The sequence below is a fragment of the Lepisosteus platostomus genome, chromosome 8 (assembly GCF_059453375.1).
Source record: "Lepisosteus platostomus isolate fLepPlt1 chromosome 8, fLepPlt1.hap1, whole genome shotgun sequence".
Taxonomy (NCBI): domain Eukaryota; kingdom Metazoa; phylum Chordata; class Actinopteri; order Semionotiformes; family Lepisosteidae; genus Lepisosteus; species Lepisosteus platostomus.
Window position 1 is genome coordinate 31477737 of NC_142618.1, and position 12933 is coordinate 31490669.

General features: G+C 40.8%; 1 protein-coding gene across 3 annotated transcripts; it reads left to right on the forward strand.

Annotated features, from left to right (window-relative positions):
• The first annotated feature begins 669 nt into the window (after window positions 1-669).
• On the forward strand, window positions 670-12690 carry LOC148657202 (alanine aminotransferase 2-like). Of its 3 annotated transcripts, none has more exons than XM_088643139.1 (12): window positions 670-809; window positions 1119-1264; window positions 1798-1887; window positions 3401-3509; window positions 3652-3785; window positions 6502-6745; window positions 7545-7624; window positions 8351-8487; window positions 9582-9630; window positions 10690-10845; window positions 11449-11561; window positions 12298-12690. In XM_088643139.1, exons 2-12 carry the CDS (start codon window positions 1142-1144, stop codon window positions 12386-12388), a joined length of 1326 nt encoding a protein of 441 aa, XP_088499265.1. In that variant the 5' UTR covers window positions 670-809; window positions 1119-1141; the 3' UTR covers window positions 12389-12690. The 3 variants fall into 3 exon arrangements, with proteins under 3 accessions (XP_088499265.1, XP_088499264.1, XP_088499263.1); XM_088643137.1 differs by having other exon boundaries at window positions 673-809; window positions 9582-9756; XM_088643138.1 differs by lacking the exon at window positions 1798-1887 and having other exon boundaries at window positions 672-809; window positions 9582-9756.
• Window positions 12691-12933: the final 243 nt, after the last annotated feature.

The window sequence follows — 12933 nt, forward strand, 5'->3', positions numbered from 1 at the left end:
GTACTGTACCACCTGTGGACCTACAGTATATACTTACAATAGAGACCCTAATGTCTGCTAGTGGCTGGTTAGCTGATACTACTGTCCTCATTTCTGCCACAAGGTCATCATACAGGTCGCAATAGGAGAGCTTTCTTTTAACATTTATGTTTTATTATACTGTGGTTGTTTTCCCCTACATACCTTCTGCAATGGGCTGTTATTTCCACATTGTTCTATTGAACACATGTAAGCAGAAATAATATAGGTGTACATTGAAGCCCACAGAAGTTTTCACATGTTGACAAGCAGGCGCAGGAGATTTACATGGTTTTATTTATTTATTACCCAGAAAGTTTCTATTTTAGTCCCACGTCTTGCATTATTTAATTTAACATGGCTTTTAAAGTGCAAGCACACATTAATCTCAGTTTCTTTTTACCTTCATCATGTCTCCCATTTTTGTCTCCCTAGCTATATGTTCATGTTTATGTTTGTGAGCTTTCAAATAAAAAATCAGAAATCTTTAACACATTTATTAAACATGAATCAATTTTTTAAAAAAGATGGGGATTTTTGGTATCTCTTACACTGTCTTGGCTTCATTGCAAATGATAACTGTGGTGAAAGATTAACTAATTAGGTTAAGTGTTATGAGTTAAAGATTATATTAGTTCCACCACGGTTCCTCTAAGGCTCAGAGAGTGTGAGAGTGTGGATGAATTTATCACAGTGCTGAAGCCAGTCTTTGAGAGAGAAACCTGCTCACAGACAGGACAACAGCAGCAGACAGAAAGGGGCTTAGCTGGGTTGCAGTGTGCTTCTAACGGGTGAGTCACAGACTTTGGGGTGAGAGTGCGGTGCTGTTAATAATTATTTGGCCTTCATTTATGGGCCACAAAGTAGCTGGCTTAAATAAAATCTAATTATAAAATTAAATATTTTGAGGAGACGGGACTGAACATGAAGAACCGAAGTCAGTGATCCTTAGATGGTCACTTCATTTCTGGACACTTGAATCATTTAATTCTTATTTTTCTAAGATTTATATATAAGGGCTTTTCAGGACAGCACTTCTCATGCACTGAGAAGCTACCGATGGATGGTATGTGAATAACACTTCTTATCCTTTGACACAGGCTTCTACAGTGAGGAAGGTGAAATGGATTTCAAGGGCAAAGGTCTGACCCTGAATGAGGTCAACCCCTGTGCGAGGAGTATAAAAGTCCTCGATAAAGAATTCATAAGAATGCGAGCAAGAGAGATCAGAAAGGAGCTACTGCAGGTATTTTAACCTATGGTGGATAAATTATGGTATAAAGTCCGGTACCACAGAATACTGTGAGTACAGCTGAGGAGATTATTGTGACAGTAGTAGTAGAGAATTCAGTCAAATACAGCAGAGTACAAGAGTACAGTCAAGTCCTACAGAAGACAGTGGAATACTGTAGAGTGCTGTCCAGTCCTACAGAGGATAGTTAAAACAAACAAGTAAGCTAGAAATAAACAACAAGGAAAGGTATCCTATATTTCCCAGCTATTGGACTGTATATGAGATATACTGTATACTATACTGTATATATGTGCAAGGTGTACATAGTACTGTGAGGTACAGACAGCACTATGTGAGGCACAGGCTTTAATGTGCGAGGTACAGACTGTACTGCACGAGATATTGGCTGTACTGTGTGTGGTACAGTCATATACTGTGTGAGGCACAGACTGTATTGTTAGAGGTATGCAGTTGACAATACTGTGTGAGGTACTGTAGATAGTACTGTGTGAAGTACAGACTTTACTCTGTGCCCCTCTCTGCAGGGAATGAAGAAGCCTTATAAGAAGCTGATAGATGTGAGTTCAGGGGATGCTCACATGGCCGGGATGAAGCCCATCTCCTTCCTTCGGCAGGTCAGTCTAGTGATAGTTGAAGGCTTGTTCTTGTGTAGAAGTAGCAACCACTATTTGTTATACTGTATGCACAACCAATTCCACATTAAAAAAAACAAAAATGAAGTACAGTTAATCCATTTATACATCCATTTTTTAACTGCTTCTTCCTATACAGGGAGTGCAGGGGAGGTATCCCATCTGGATGGGATAGGATTTAGACCCCTGTTCATCACACAAACACTCACACCAGGGCAGGTTTTTCCGGAAGTCAATTAACCCACCAGTGTGTCTTTGGACTATGGGAGGAAACTAGAGCACCCAAAGGAAACCCACACAAACCTGGGGAGAACATATAAACTCCATACAGATAGCACCCCAGGTCCAAAATTGAACCCAGGGCCCCAGTGCAGCAAGTCAACTATTGTAACCATTGTGCCACTGTACTGCAAAGTTTAGGTAAAATATTAAATAAAAATGCAGTGTTCTGTAATTTTAGAAAATGGGACACAATAGGAACAGTATGAATACTTTTCCAAGGCACTGTAGCCAGTTCTAGACTTGAGGCCCCTATTGGCAAATAATATACAGTATATGTCTCTCTGAGAATCATGAATTTGTGTCTTTAGCTATATTTATCTTTAGCTATATTTTGTTGCTATGTCAGGGGGAAATGGGGGATAATAGTTGTAAAAGGGAAAAAGGACCTTAGCTCTTAGGGTTTACAAAGGGTACAATTAATAAATGTAAATGCAGGTATTATACAAGCAGAAAATTAGGTCATATTTCTGCATTGTCTCTGCAGAGTTTTGCTAATTGAGAAAATCTGGACTGCAGTGTCTGTGAGACATGGACTCTGGTCATAACAGGATAAAGCACAAAACTCACAGGGTTGTTTGAAGTGGCTGCCAGAGACCCCATGGATTTTGTCAGTGCTGTGACTTTGAGTCTTCCATGATAGACCGAAACCGAACACAAGTTGAACTTGTCAAAAATGAGAATAGTCTGTGTTTGAAGAGATTTATGTTTTCATACATTTTGCTACGGTGCCTGTACATATTCATCATTGTACTGTATGATCATCTGTAGTGCCTAGACTGCCACACTGCATGTTAATGGAGAGGGACGTTTTGTCCTTCGAGGACTTTCCAACTGTGAAAGTTCCCCAGAAGGAAGAAGCAGTTCGGAAGGAGATCAGGAAGCTTCACCCTTCTTCTGACAACGTGTAGCAGAGTTAGAAAAACCAAAAGACAGCGAATACAAAAAAAGGCAAAAAGTATATAAGGATTTTCTACATAGATAATAATGATAATAATTGCTTACAATTATATAGCGCTTTTCTGGACACTCCACTCAAAGCGCTTTACAGGTAATGGGGACTCCCCTCCACCACCACCAATGTGCAGCATCCACCTGGATAATGCACCATAAATCTCTAGATGGAGGACAGTTGTATAATACTGGGACTTACTACTGTACACTGGTAAAGGGTAACCCTGAAATTGTCCTCTAATTGTCTTTCTGTACTGTGCAGGTATTGGCTGTCTGTCTGTACCCCGAGCTTCTCCACAGTGACCGATTCCCTGCTGACGTCGAGCAGAGAGCCCAGAGATTATTGAAGAACTGTGAAGGAGGAAGTCTCGGTAACTACTGGACCTGCGCACAATGCCTCCCAATTCACACATCACTAACGGGTTGTGAATGCACTCTTTTTCAACACTCAATACTGACTTGCCTCACTTCTGTCTGTACTGGCGCTGTGCGTGACTGTGTATGTATTTCCAGGCTCGTACTCACCTCCCTGCGGCATCCTCAGCATTCGACGCAGTGTGTCAGAGTTCATCTCACAGCGAGACGGGGGGGTGCCTTCTGACCCCGATAATATCTTTATCACTTCAGGTGGACAGGATGCCATAAGGGTGAGACACATTAGATCAACATCTTTAAAAGTATTGCTTGTCTCAAAATGTGTTCACATTAACACCTCATTCTCTGCCATTAAGGAAGCCTTAACACTGTTGTTAAGGAAAACATGTTACTTCACGTTCTGCTCCTGGGAATGGAGTTATTTAAGGCATCTTCAACATCCGGCGAATATGAGGCATCGAGATACATTTCATTTTTCTTGGCATTGCCATGTAATTATAAACATGTTTTTGTGGTGTTCAGATTGTTTATGATTTTTCAAGCAGGTGTTTAAGTAGGTGAAAATACTGGGATTTCTCTGGTGGTTTTCTAGGGCTTGTTTTATATATTAAAATTGTGTCCATTTCATACATGCATATGTAGATACCTGCCAAAATAAAAGTGGAGGGACGTTGAGGAAGTAACAAAGAGGGTAATGGAATTTGAGGTGGAAGGTAACAGAAGAAGAGGCAGGCCTAGAAAGAGATGGATAGATTGTGTGAGAAAGATATGGAGGTATGTGAAGTGAGTGAGGAAGATGTGCTCGACAGAGCAACCAGTGGAGAAGAGCAACCAAAGCAGCTGACCCCAGGACAGTCTGGGACTAAGGCTGTGAAAAAGAAGAAGAAGAATAAGAGAAAATGCAGTCTCAAGCACTGCTCCAGAAAGTGTTGGATTGGGTTTAGATATGGTGACTGGGACCACCATGTCACATAGTTTGCATAATTTTCAGAGACCACTCTTGCCCTATGGATGGGGGCACAGAAGAGACTCACCACATGGTGAACGGGTTCACTCAGAATGGCTTTGTATTGATTGGCATTTAGATCAGATAAAATCACTTCATTGGCCATATAAAATTTATTGTATTAGGAATTTAACTTTTTGCTTACCCCAGTTTGCTCTCCATGAAACACAGGCACACAGACAGGGAGAGAGAAGCTTGGGGTCAGAGCACAAGGTCAGCCATTTATACAGCATCCCTGGAGCAACTGAGGTTAAGGGCCTTGCTCAGGGGCCCAACAGAGTAGGATTCCTCTGCCAGCCGTGGGATTTGAACCAGCAACCTCCCAGCCACATGAGCAGATCCTTAGCCACAGAGCCACCGCACCGCCCCTTTTACTTTGCCCTCTGAGGGGTTGAGTGGACCTAAACCATACCAGGAAAATGCACCCTACACCATAAGAGCCTTTCACTGCGGGAAGCAAGCACTCAAGCCTTTAAGCTTTACGTGTGCACACACACATACTCGTTAGCTTGTTGAGAACAGGGTGAAGGATGACTGATTTGACCATATGACCTTTTTCCACTGCATGTGTCTTTTGCACCACTTTACTCGCAAAAGTGCATTTGTTGGTGTAATAAATGGTTTGTGCACTACAGCCCAACCATAGTATCCCTCTCTGTGAAGTTCTTGATGGACTATGCTTGATGAAACTACCTCATTACGTCTTAGATTGACATCTGCAGTCAATTGATTCGGACTTGCTCGTCTATGTTCCCTTGCATCTTGAACCAATGTACGGACTTCACAGTCGAGGAGTATGCATTTTTGACTACAGTTGCTTCTAGATCACGATGTCTTTCCTTCAGACTTCCATACCAACACCACCTTAGCCACTGTTTCGCATGAAACATCAACAAGTTGAGCAGCCTTCATCACTGAAGCTCCAGCCAAACGTCAACAATCTCCCCTCTCTCAAAGTCATTGGGATCTCTTCTAGCCACGGTAGTCAAAATAATGTGCAACTGAGTCTACCCAGCATTTTATAATAATAATTGCTTACACTTATATAGCGCTTTTCTGGACACTCCACTCAAAGCGCTTTACAGGTAATGGGGACTCCCCTCCACCACCACCAATGTGCAGCATCTACCTGGATGATGCGACGGCAGCCATAGTGTGCCAGAACTCTCACCACACATCAGCTATCAGTGGGGAGGAGAGCAGAGTAATGAAGCCAATTCATAGAGGGGGATTGTTAAGAGGCCATGATTGATAAAGGCCGATGGGAAATTATACAGCATGATGGGAGTTTTAATTGCTTAATTAACTCAGGTATCACACCTGTGTAGAAGCACCTGCTTTCACTATACTTTGTATCCCTCTTTTACTCAACTGTTTTCTTTATTTTGGCAGTTACCTGTATATTTCCTGTTTAGGCTGCTTCTTGGCAGTGGCCATCCTGTGCAAACACTTTCTGAGATCAAATGTCAGTTCCTTACAATTACTATTTTATTATGATAATGTGATAGATTGTTTAATAACAAACCAGCTGAATCTTAATTCACAGATAAGTCGACTTCAGAGTCTGCAACAAGACAAAATAATTATTAAGCATTATGGAGTCCCAGTCCTATGATAATCTCACAGATGTGGGAGCGGTTTAAATGTTTTATGCTACTGTTTTAACAACAATTAAGGATAAAGACAATACCAGAGCCATGGTAGCTCATTTGACAAGAGCACATCCTGATTTGATCAAGCTGGATAAAGCACTGCACTGCTGGTGTGCTTAGAGCTTAGCTTGTAGTACACCTGTGTCACAGGACTAAGCAGCTATTTCATGTCTTCACCATCCATTCAGAGACTGATTTTATGACTTGTCACTGTATGAAGAGTTGTAGCCTTCAGATTACAAACAGGTCAAGGAAGAATAAAGTGATTAAAAAATTGTGATGTAATTGACGATTTGATTAATTGATGAAATTTTCTCTCATCTGCACCAGTGCATCCTGAAGATTCTGGTCCATGGAGAGGGACACGCTCAGACAGGAGTGCTGATGCCAGTGCCTTCGTACAGCTACTTCAAAATAGCAGTATTAGAGGTTGGAGGGGCGATTGTGCCATACCACCTCTCAGAGGAGCAAGGCTGGGACCTGCAGGTGAATGAGCTGCGCCGAGCCCTCCAAACGGCTAGAGGGCACTGCAGCCCCAGAGCACTGTATATCATCAACCCAGGAAACCCCACAGGTAAGCCTCAAAAACCTTAACTGTACACATCTGGAAGTGTTTCCTCCTTTGCCCTTATTGGATTTGTGTTTGAGGTGACCACATAAAGAAAAGAGCCACATGATCTAGGAGAAAGTGTTTTTAAGTTCAGATTTCAAAACAGAAGCAAAGCAAAACATTCACAAAAGAAAGATCATATGACCAGTCTTTTTATGATAATTCCTTCATGCTCAGTTATCTACGCAGTTAATACTACATAAAGAACCCTTAAATATTCCTTACAATGGGTAAACAATTGTGTGTACCCTCAACAATTAAGGTTGCCATCTTATCTTGTCATTCCAGGACAACATGACACAGTACAGGTGTTTACAAATGAATACTTTAGCCTTAAAGCTTTAAAAACTGACATTAATTCTTAATTATTCAAAAGGACCCAGGACCACATAATTGATTTCAAAGAAATTTAAAAAATAATGTATTGTACTGATTTGGTTTTTGCTTGTCTTAAAAGAAACCTACAGTATAATATACAGTCATGTTGCATCCCTAATAAAAAAAATAAATGTTTAATGCTGAGTTTATATTAATTTTATTTCAGGATTATGTTTTATTTCCACACCGTCTCAAGTTGTCCAGATATGACTGGGGCAGGAGGTACCTACGCACAATAATTATTGTAAAAAATGGTTCCAAGTTGTTTTCCAAACTGTGTTGATGGACCAACAAACAACTTTTTTCTCCTTTGACCAAGTGGAAGTCATCACATGATATCAGATCGTTAAGGTACTGACTCTATTCCTCTGCTCTGCTGCAACAGGCCACGTACAGAGCAGGGAATCCATTGAAGAGGTGATTCGATTTGCCGCGGAAGAGAAGCTGTTCTTGCTGGTTGATGAGGTGAGTTTACAGTATGACAAACTGTTTGGCAAATTGATGTGCTACTGTGCAGTCACTACAAAAGAACATACTGTAAGAAAGGTTACAAACACAAGGAAGCCTATCCTGCTTGGTAGTTTCTGGCTAATTGATCTGAGGATTTTATGCAGTTGTTTTTTTAAGAAATTAGGTTACTGTTTTTCAACAACTTGCCCTGGTTAGCTTGTTCCATATTCCTACTATCTTTCAGTAAGGAAGTTTCCCTTGTTTTCAATTAAGCACTTTCATGTAGTTTACATTTATGTCCTGTGATTTGTCAGGTTCCTTCATACACTTGTCTGTTTAAGGCTAAAAAGTGTTGGAAATTCTCTTAAGTCTTGGAAAGCATATTATTGCACTCTCTGGACTTATTTCAGTGCAGGAATACTTTTTTGTGATTGGTGATCGCAATAGCATACAGTATTCTAAATGAGGTCTCACTTGTAGTTATTTGTATTTATATATAGACATAAAAATTAATAATATTTTCCAAATGTGAACTATTACAAAAATATTATTTTTTTGCATGATTTTCTCAGTGCTGGTATGCACTGTTGATTGTGCCTCATCACAATCACAATTTTCCTTCGTTTGACACATTGTTTGTTGTGAGACACTTTATCTTCATTATTCAGACTTTTGATGTCTTGGTTCCAACTTTCTCACATATGTTCTCTTCCCATTTCTCTGCCTCTGTCTGTGTTACAGGTGTACCAGCAGACAGTGTTTGGTGAGGGCAGTGCATTTGTCTCTTATAAGAAGGTGCTGTATGAGATGGGGCCCTCGTACTCCGACATGGTAGAATTGGCCTCTTTGCACTCTGTCTCCAAAGGCTTCACAGGAGAGTAAGTGCTAGGGCAGTTTTGTACTGTATGTCCAGTTATTTAAATCTACAGCTATTTGATCAGAATAAAAATTCTCTCACTCATCCCTTTTGCATCAAATACCAGTGCTAATTTTGCACAGGGGTATCTGTTCAAATGGGATTCACTTCTTCCTTTGCTGCTAAGGATTCTGGGACTCCCCAAAATTGTGCTCTTTTCGATGTACCTTGGTATTTAAATACACCTGCCTTCAAGAGCTCCACGTTCATTGAGCCACCTGTAAGTGATTGTACTCTGTTACTTTGAACAGAATGCCTTTCCTGATTTTTTTTAAAGCTGATTGCATCAAGACTGGAAGGCTGAGCCCTAAGTAAATAAGATTTATTTCAGACTTTTCAATTTAGGACAGAAAAATGTCAATAAAATGCCAAAAAAGGTTACAACACCATTCCTTTCTTACTCTATATTACGAATTATCCACTCTGGATTAATTTGTGTAAGATTCCTTTGCAGTTGGATTTATGCTCTATAGTATATTGTGCATATCAGTAAAAGGTTTAAATGTCTTCCATAAGTGGGAAAAAGAACAATAACTAGCTGAGATTCCAAAAACGTAACAGTGTAACTAACAGTGTAACAAACTCCAGTGTAACTTAACTATTGCCACACAATGGGAGAACAACCATACAGTTAAGCAGTCTTTCATGTTTATGCATACAAAATTAAAACACCTGGCCCAGTAGAATGGAAAGAAATTTTATTCTGAAAAATACTGTGTGCATGAAAACGAATGGTTTCTCAAACCCCCAAAACTTCGAAGTAAACCCAAATTGTGAGGTGCAAGCAAAAGTAATTGTGTAAAAATTTCAAATTAAATGTTGACCCAATATGATAATTATACACTTCTGGTGTGTATTTTACTATAGTCACTATCAGTATTGTAACTCTACTGGTTCTAAAGTGCAAGGCTTTACAGTCATGTTACAGAATGACACTACAGTATATGTGTATATCATAAAAATACAAAATGCAGATTGATTGAAGGAATGTGAGTGTTTCCAGTATATGGAGTGAGACAGACTGGTTGTTAGGCAGGCTGCTCCCTGTCTTCGCAGGTGTGGGCTGCGCTGTGGGTATGTGGAGTTTGTGAACCTTGATCCTGAGGTGAAGAAGTGTGCCATCAGGCTTTTCGAGATGTATCTTTCTTCCTCCATCACTGGCCAGATCGCCCTGGATATTATGACAAACCCTCCGGGTCACGAAGACCCCTCCTACCCCATCTTCAAAGCAGTAGGCGCCTCACTCACCACTCCGGAGTCCATTGGTCTGCACCCAGCATGACTTCACAGACACGCACAGTTCTTTGGCATTTATGACCATTTCAGTTAGATCTCACCATGGCCTGGCTGAATGTTACACCTTCAGCCTAGGATATTAGCATAGTGAGTGAAAAAGGAAAAATACTGTAGTGTTGCATTTGGAGGTGAATGTCATCTAAATCTAATCCATCCATCCATTTTCTAACCACTCTATCCAATACAGAATCACAGGGAAGCTGGAGCCTATCCCAGACAACAATAGAAACAAAGCAGGATACACCCAGGACAGGACACTAGTCCATTGCAGCACACACACTCACACCAAGGCCTGTTTCCCAGATGCCAATTAGCCTACCAGTTCTTTATATCTTTGTACTATGGGAAATAACCAGAGTATCCCGAGGAACCCCAAGTGAACATGGGGTACAGATAGCACCCCAGGAATTGAACCCCGGGCCTCAGCACTATGGGACAGCAACATGCTACAGTGTCATCTCTAAATCTAGTAATCATAATCCAAACTAAAATTTAAAACACATTCAGATTACCAGAGTAGAGTGCAGTCCTCCGTCAGAGTTAGTGAGTGTAGCAGTGCAGCTGTGTCTCTGAACCGTCTGTGACAGATTGTGTGGCTTAGAAACCAGTCAGAACGAGAAAAGTACAGGGATCCGCATGAGACAGCAAGAGAAAGAACTGATCCCTGTCCGTCGTCGACTGCCAATGCACAGCCATTTATTTAGTATTTGTAATTTAGCACCATAGAGCTCCTTGTTCACTATGAAAATGTACTCACTGATCCCCAGAATTTATTCTTGCTGGACACGAGTTTAAAATGGCAGTGTAGATCGGCTTATTAAACACCTTGCAAACGTGTATACTGATTGACCCTCTGTTCTGCTCACAGGAGTCCCAGGCCATTCTGGAGACACTGGCCCACAATGCCAGGAGAGTGCAGGAGACTCTGGACAGCTTGCCTGGAGTCAGCTATCAGCCTGTACAGGGCTCTCTGTACATCTTCCCCCGCCTGCACCTCCCCCCACGAGCTGTAGAGCAGGCCAGGGTGAGCAGTTAAAGCAGAACAAGCAAGGAGTGAAGTATCACCACCTGCATTAACAGAGCTAGCATCCACAAGCCTTTCCACATATTACCGCTCTAAAGAAAGTCTTCAGTCGTGCTATTTGCTGTTATATGGGTGAAAGGCTGCATTTTAAATTAAAGTGGATGTAAAGGGACAGAGTATGACAGGCTTACTGTAGATGTTGACAATAGACACAAATTTTAGAACCTCAAAAGAATCGAACTCTTTGCAAACTGGATATTATGTCCTTTGAGATTAAGTCACATTTTAAGATGCAATTCATTTTTGCTTTGCAACTAGATTTGTTTTCATTGTTCATGGCATTTTACTGTATAATCTCCTTCTATATATCTTTTGCATTTTCTGTTCTGTTATTATTAAATATGCAATTTAATTACTACATAAATCAGTAAATAAAAATTTAAACAATTTTATGCACTGACTGCCTCACAAGGTCTGTAAGAGAGAGTGCTGTGTTAATGCTAGGAATTACTACAGTTATCTGTTTTCTTTACACAGCTATACACTGGCATTTGTGTGTGTAAAGGTTTTTTAATTATTCAAACATTTTGTACCTCTGTCCAGGCAGAGGGGATGGAGCCTGACAGATTCTACTGCAGCAGGCTGCTGGAGGAGGCAGGGGTGTGCTCGACTCCTGGCTGTGACGTGGGTCAGAGGGAAGGCACCTACCATATCAGGTACAGACCCTGTTCTTGCTGTTCACACTGGGCTGCCAATCCCAGTAGCCTGAGCGCCACATCTCACCCCAAAGACTTTCATCTGACTCAAGACATCACAACTTCATGAAATTATTTGGCTGAACAAATTTAATACAGCTCTGCATGTCCCACAGTATTTTATAGGTAATATAAAATCAAAAGTCAAAAGTTCTACAACCAGCTGTAACAGGCCTTAAATACTACATGTATTCATGAAGACCATGTTTGAACTTGAGAATCGATTCTGGCAGGAGGCACATTCATTTCATCACATATTGCATTTGCATATTTCTGATGGCAAAAAAGATTGCAAGACTGTTGGGGGAAAAAAATAATTTTAGGTAAACGTTCCTGGCCACAGTTATACCACCAACATTATAATTTTAGAAAGTTTGTCACTTTCGAGCTGTCCTCACAAACATCCTAGAGAATCTTTTCATGGTGCTTTTCAAATGCTGATTGGCTGCATTATCTTGTGGAAACTAGGATGGTCAGAGTGACACATTTTGCAGTTTGCACAGTACTGTAATTGACTGAAAGGTTATTAGATTCACTGCTTTAGGAATGCTTCTTTGATCATAGATTTTGTTATGTGCCATGTACACTGTAGCAATATACCAGTTTGCATAGCAATATGGATGAGCTCACTAACACAGCCCATGATGGACACTGTGCATCTAAAAGCTCTACTAATAACTCTGTTGTGTTTCCCCAGGCTGTGTAACTTGGTTCCCTTGGACACCATGGAGGACATACTGGACCGCCTGAATTCTTTCCATCCGAGATTCATGCAGGAATTTTCTTAATGACTCCGTCGTCCAGAGAAACATTTCCAAACCAGTCAGACACATTTGCCTTCAGACAAAGTCAGACAGCTTCATGAGAAAGTTGGGCTGAAAACCTAATCTCTCACCATAGGTCTTTAACTGGTGTGATATGGGAAGCCTGCATCATATTCTGTGATTTAATCATTCAACAGTAATTCCTTTCGCGAAATCTTGTGGTTAGCATTACTAAATATGGGCATCATGAGAGTGTGTGGTTTGGTACAATTGTAAAAACCATATTTATGTCTGATGCCATTAAAACTACATTTTTTCCCCAAGAAGCAACGTTTTGAAGTCTGGTTTTGTACTATTCTTTATAGAACTAGCTGTGGTACTTTTTCATATAGTTTGAGATGCTCATCTTGAAAAGGTGCCCAACAAAGCAAAACTGGGTTGAATGATTGCAGGTTGATTGATCCACCCAGTGCAGGGGACCTCAACCCCAGTCCTCAGACTGCTTTACTGAGTGTCTTTATTATCTCCTTTTGGTTACACATTCTAACATGCTGTGTTTACCTGTTTTT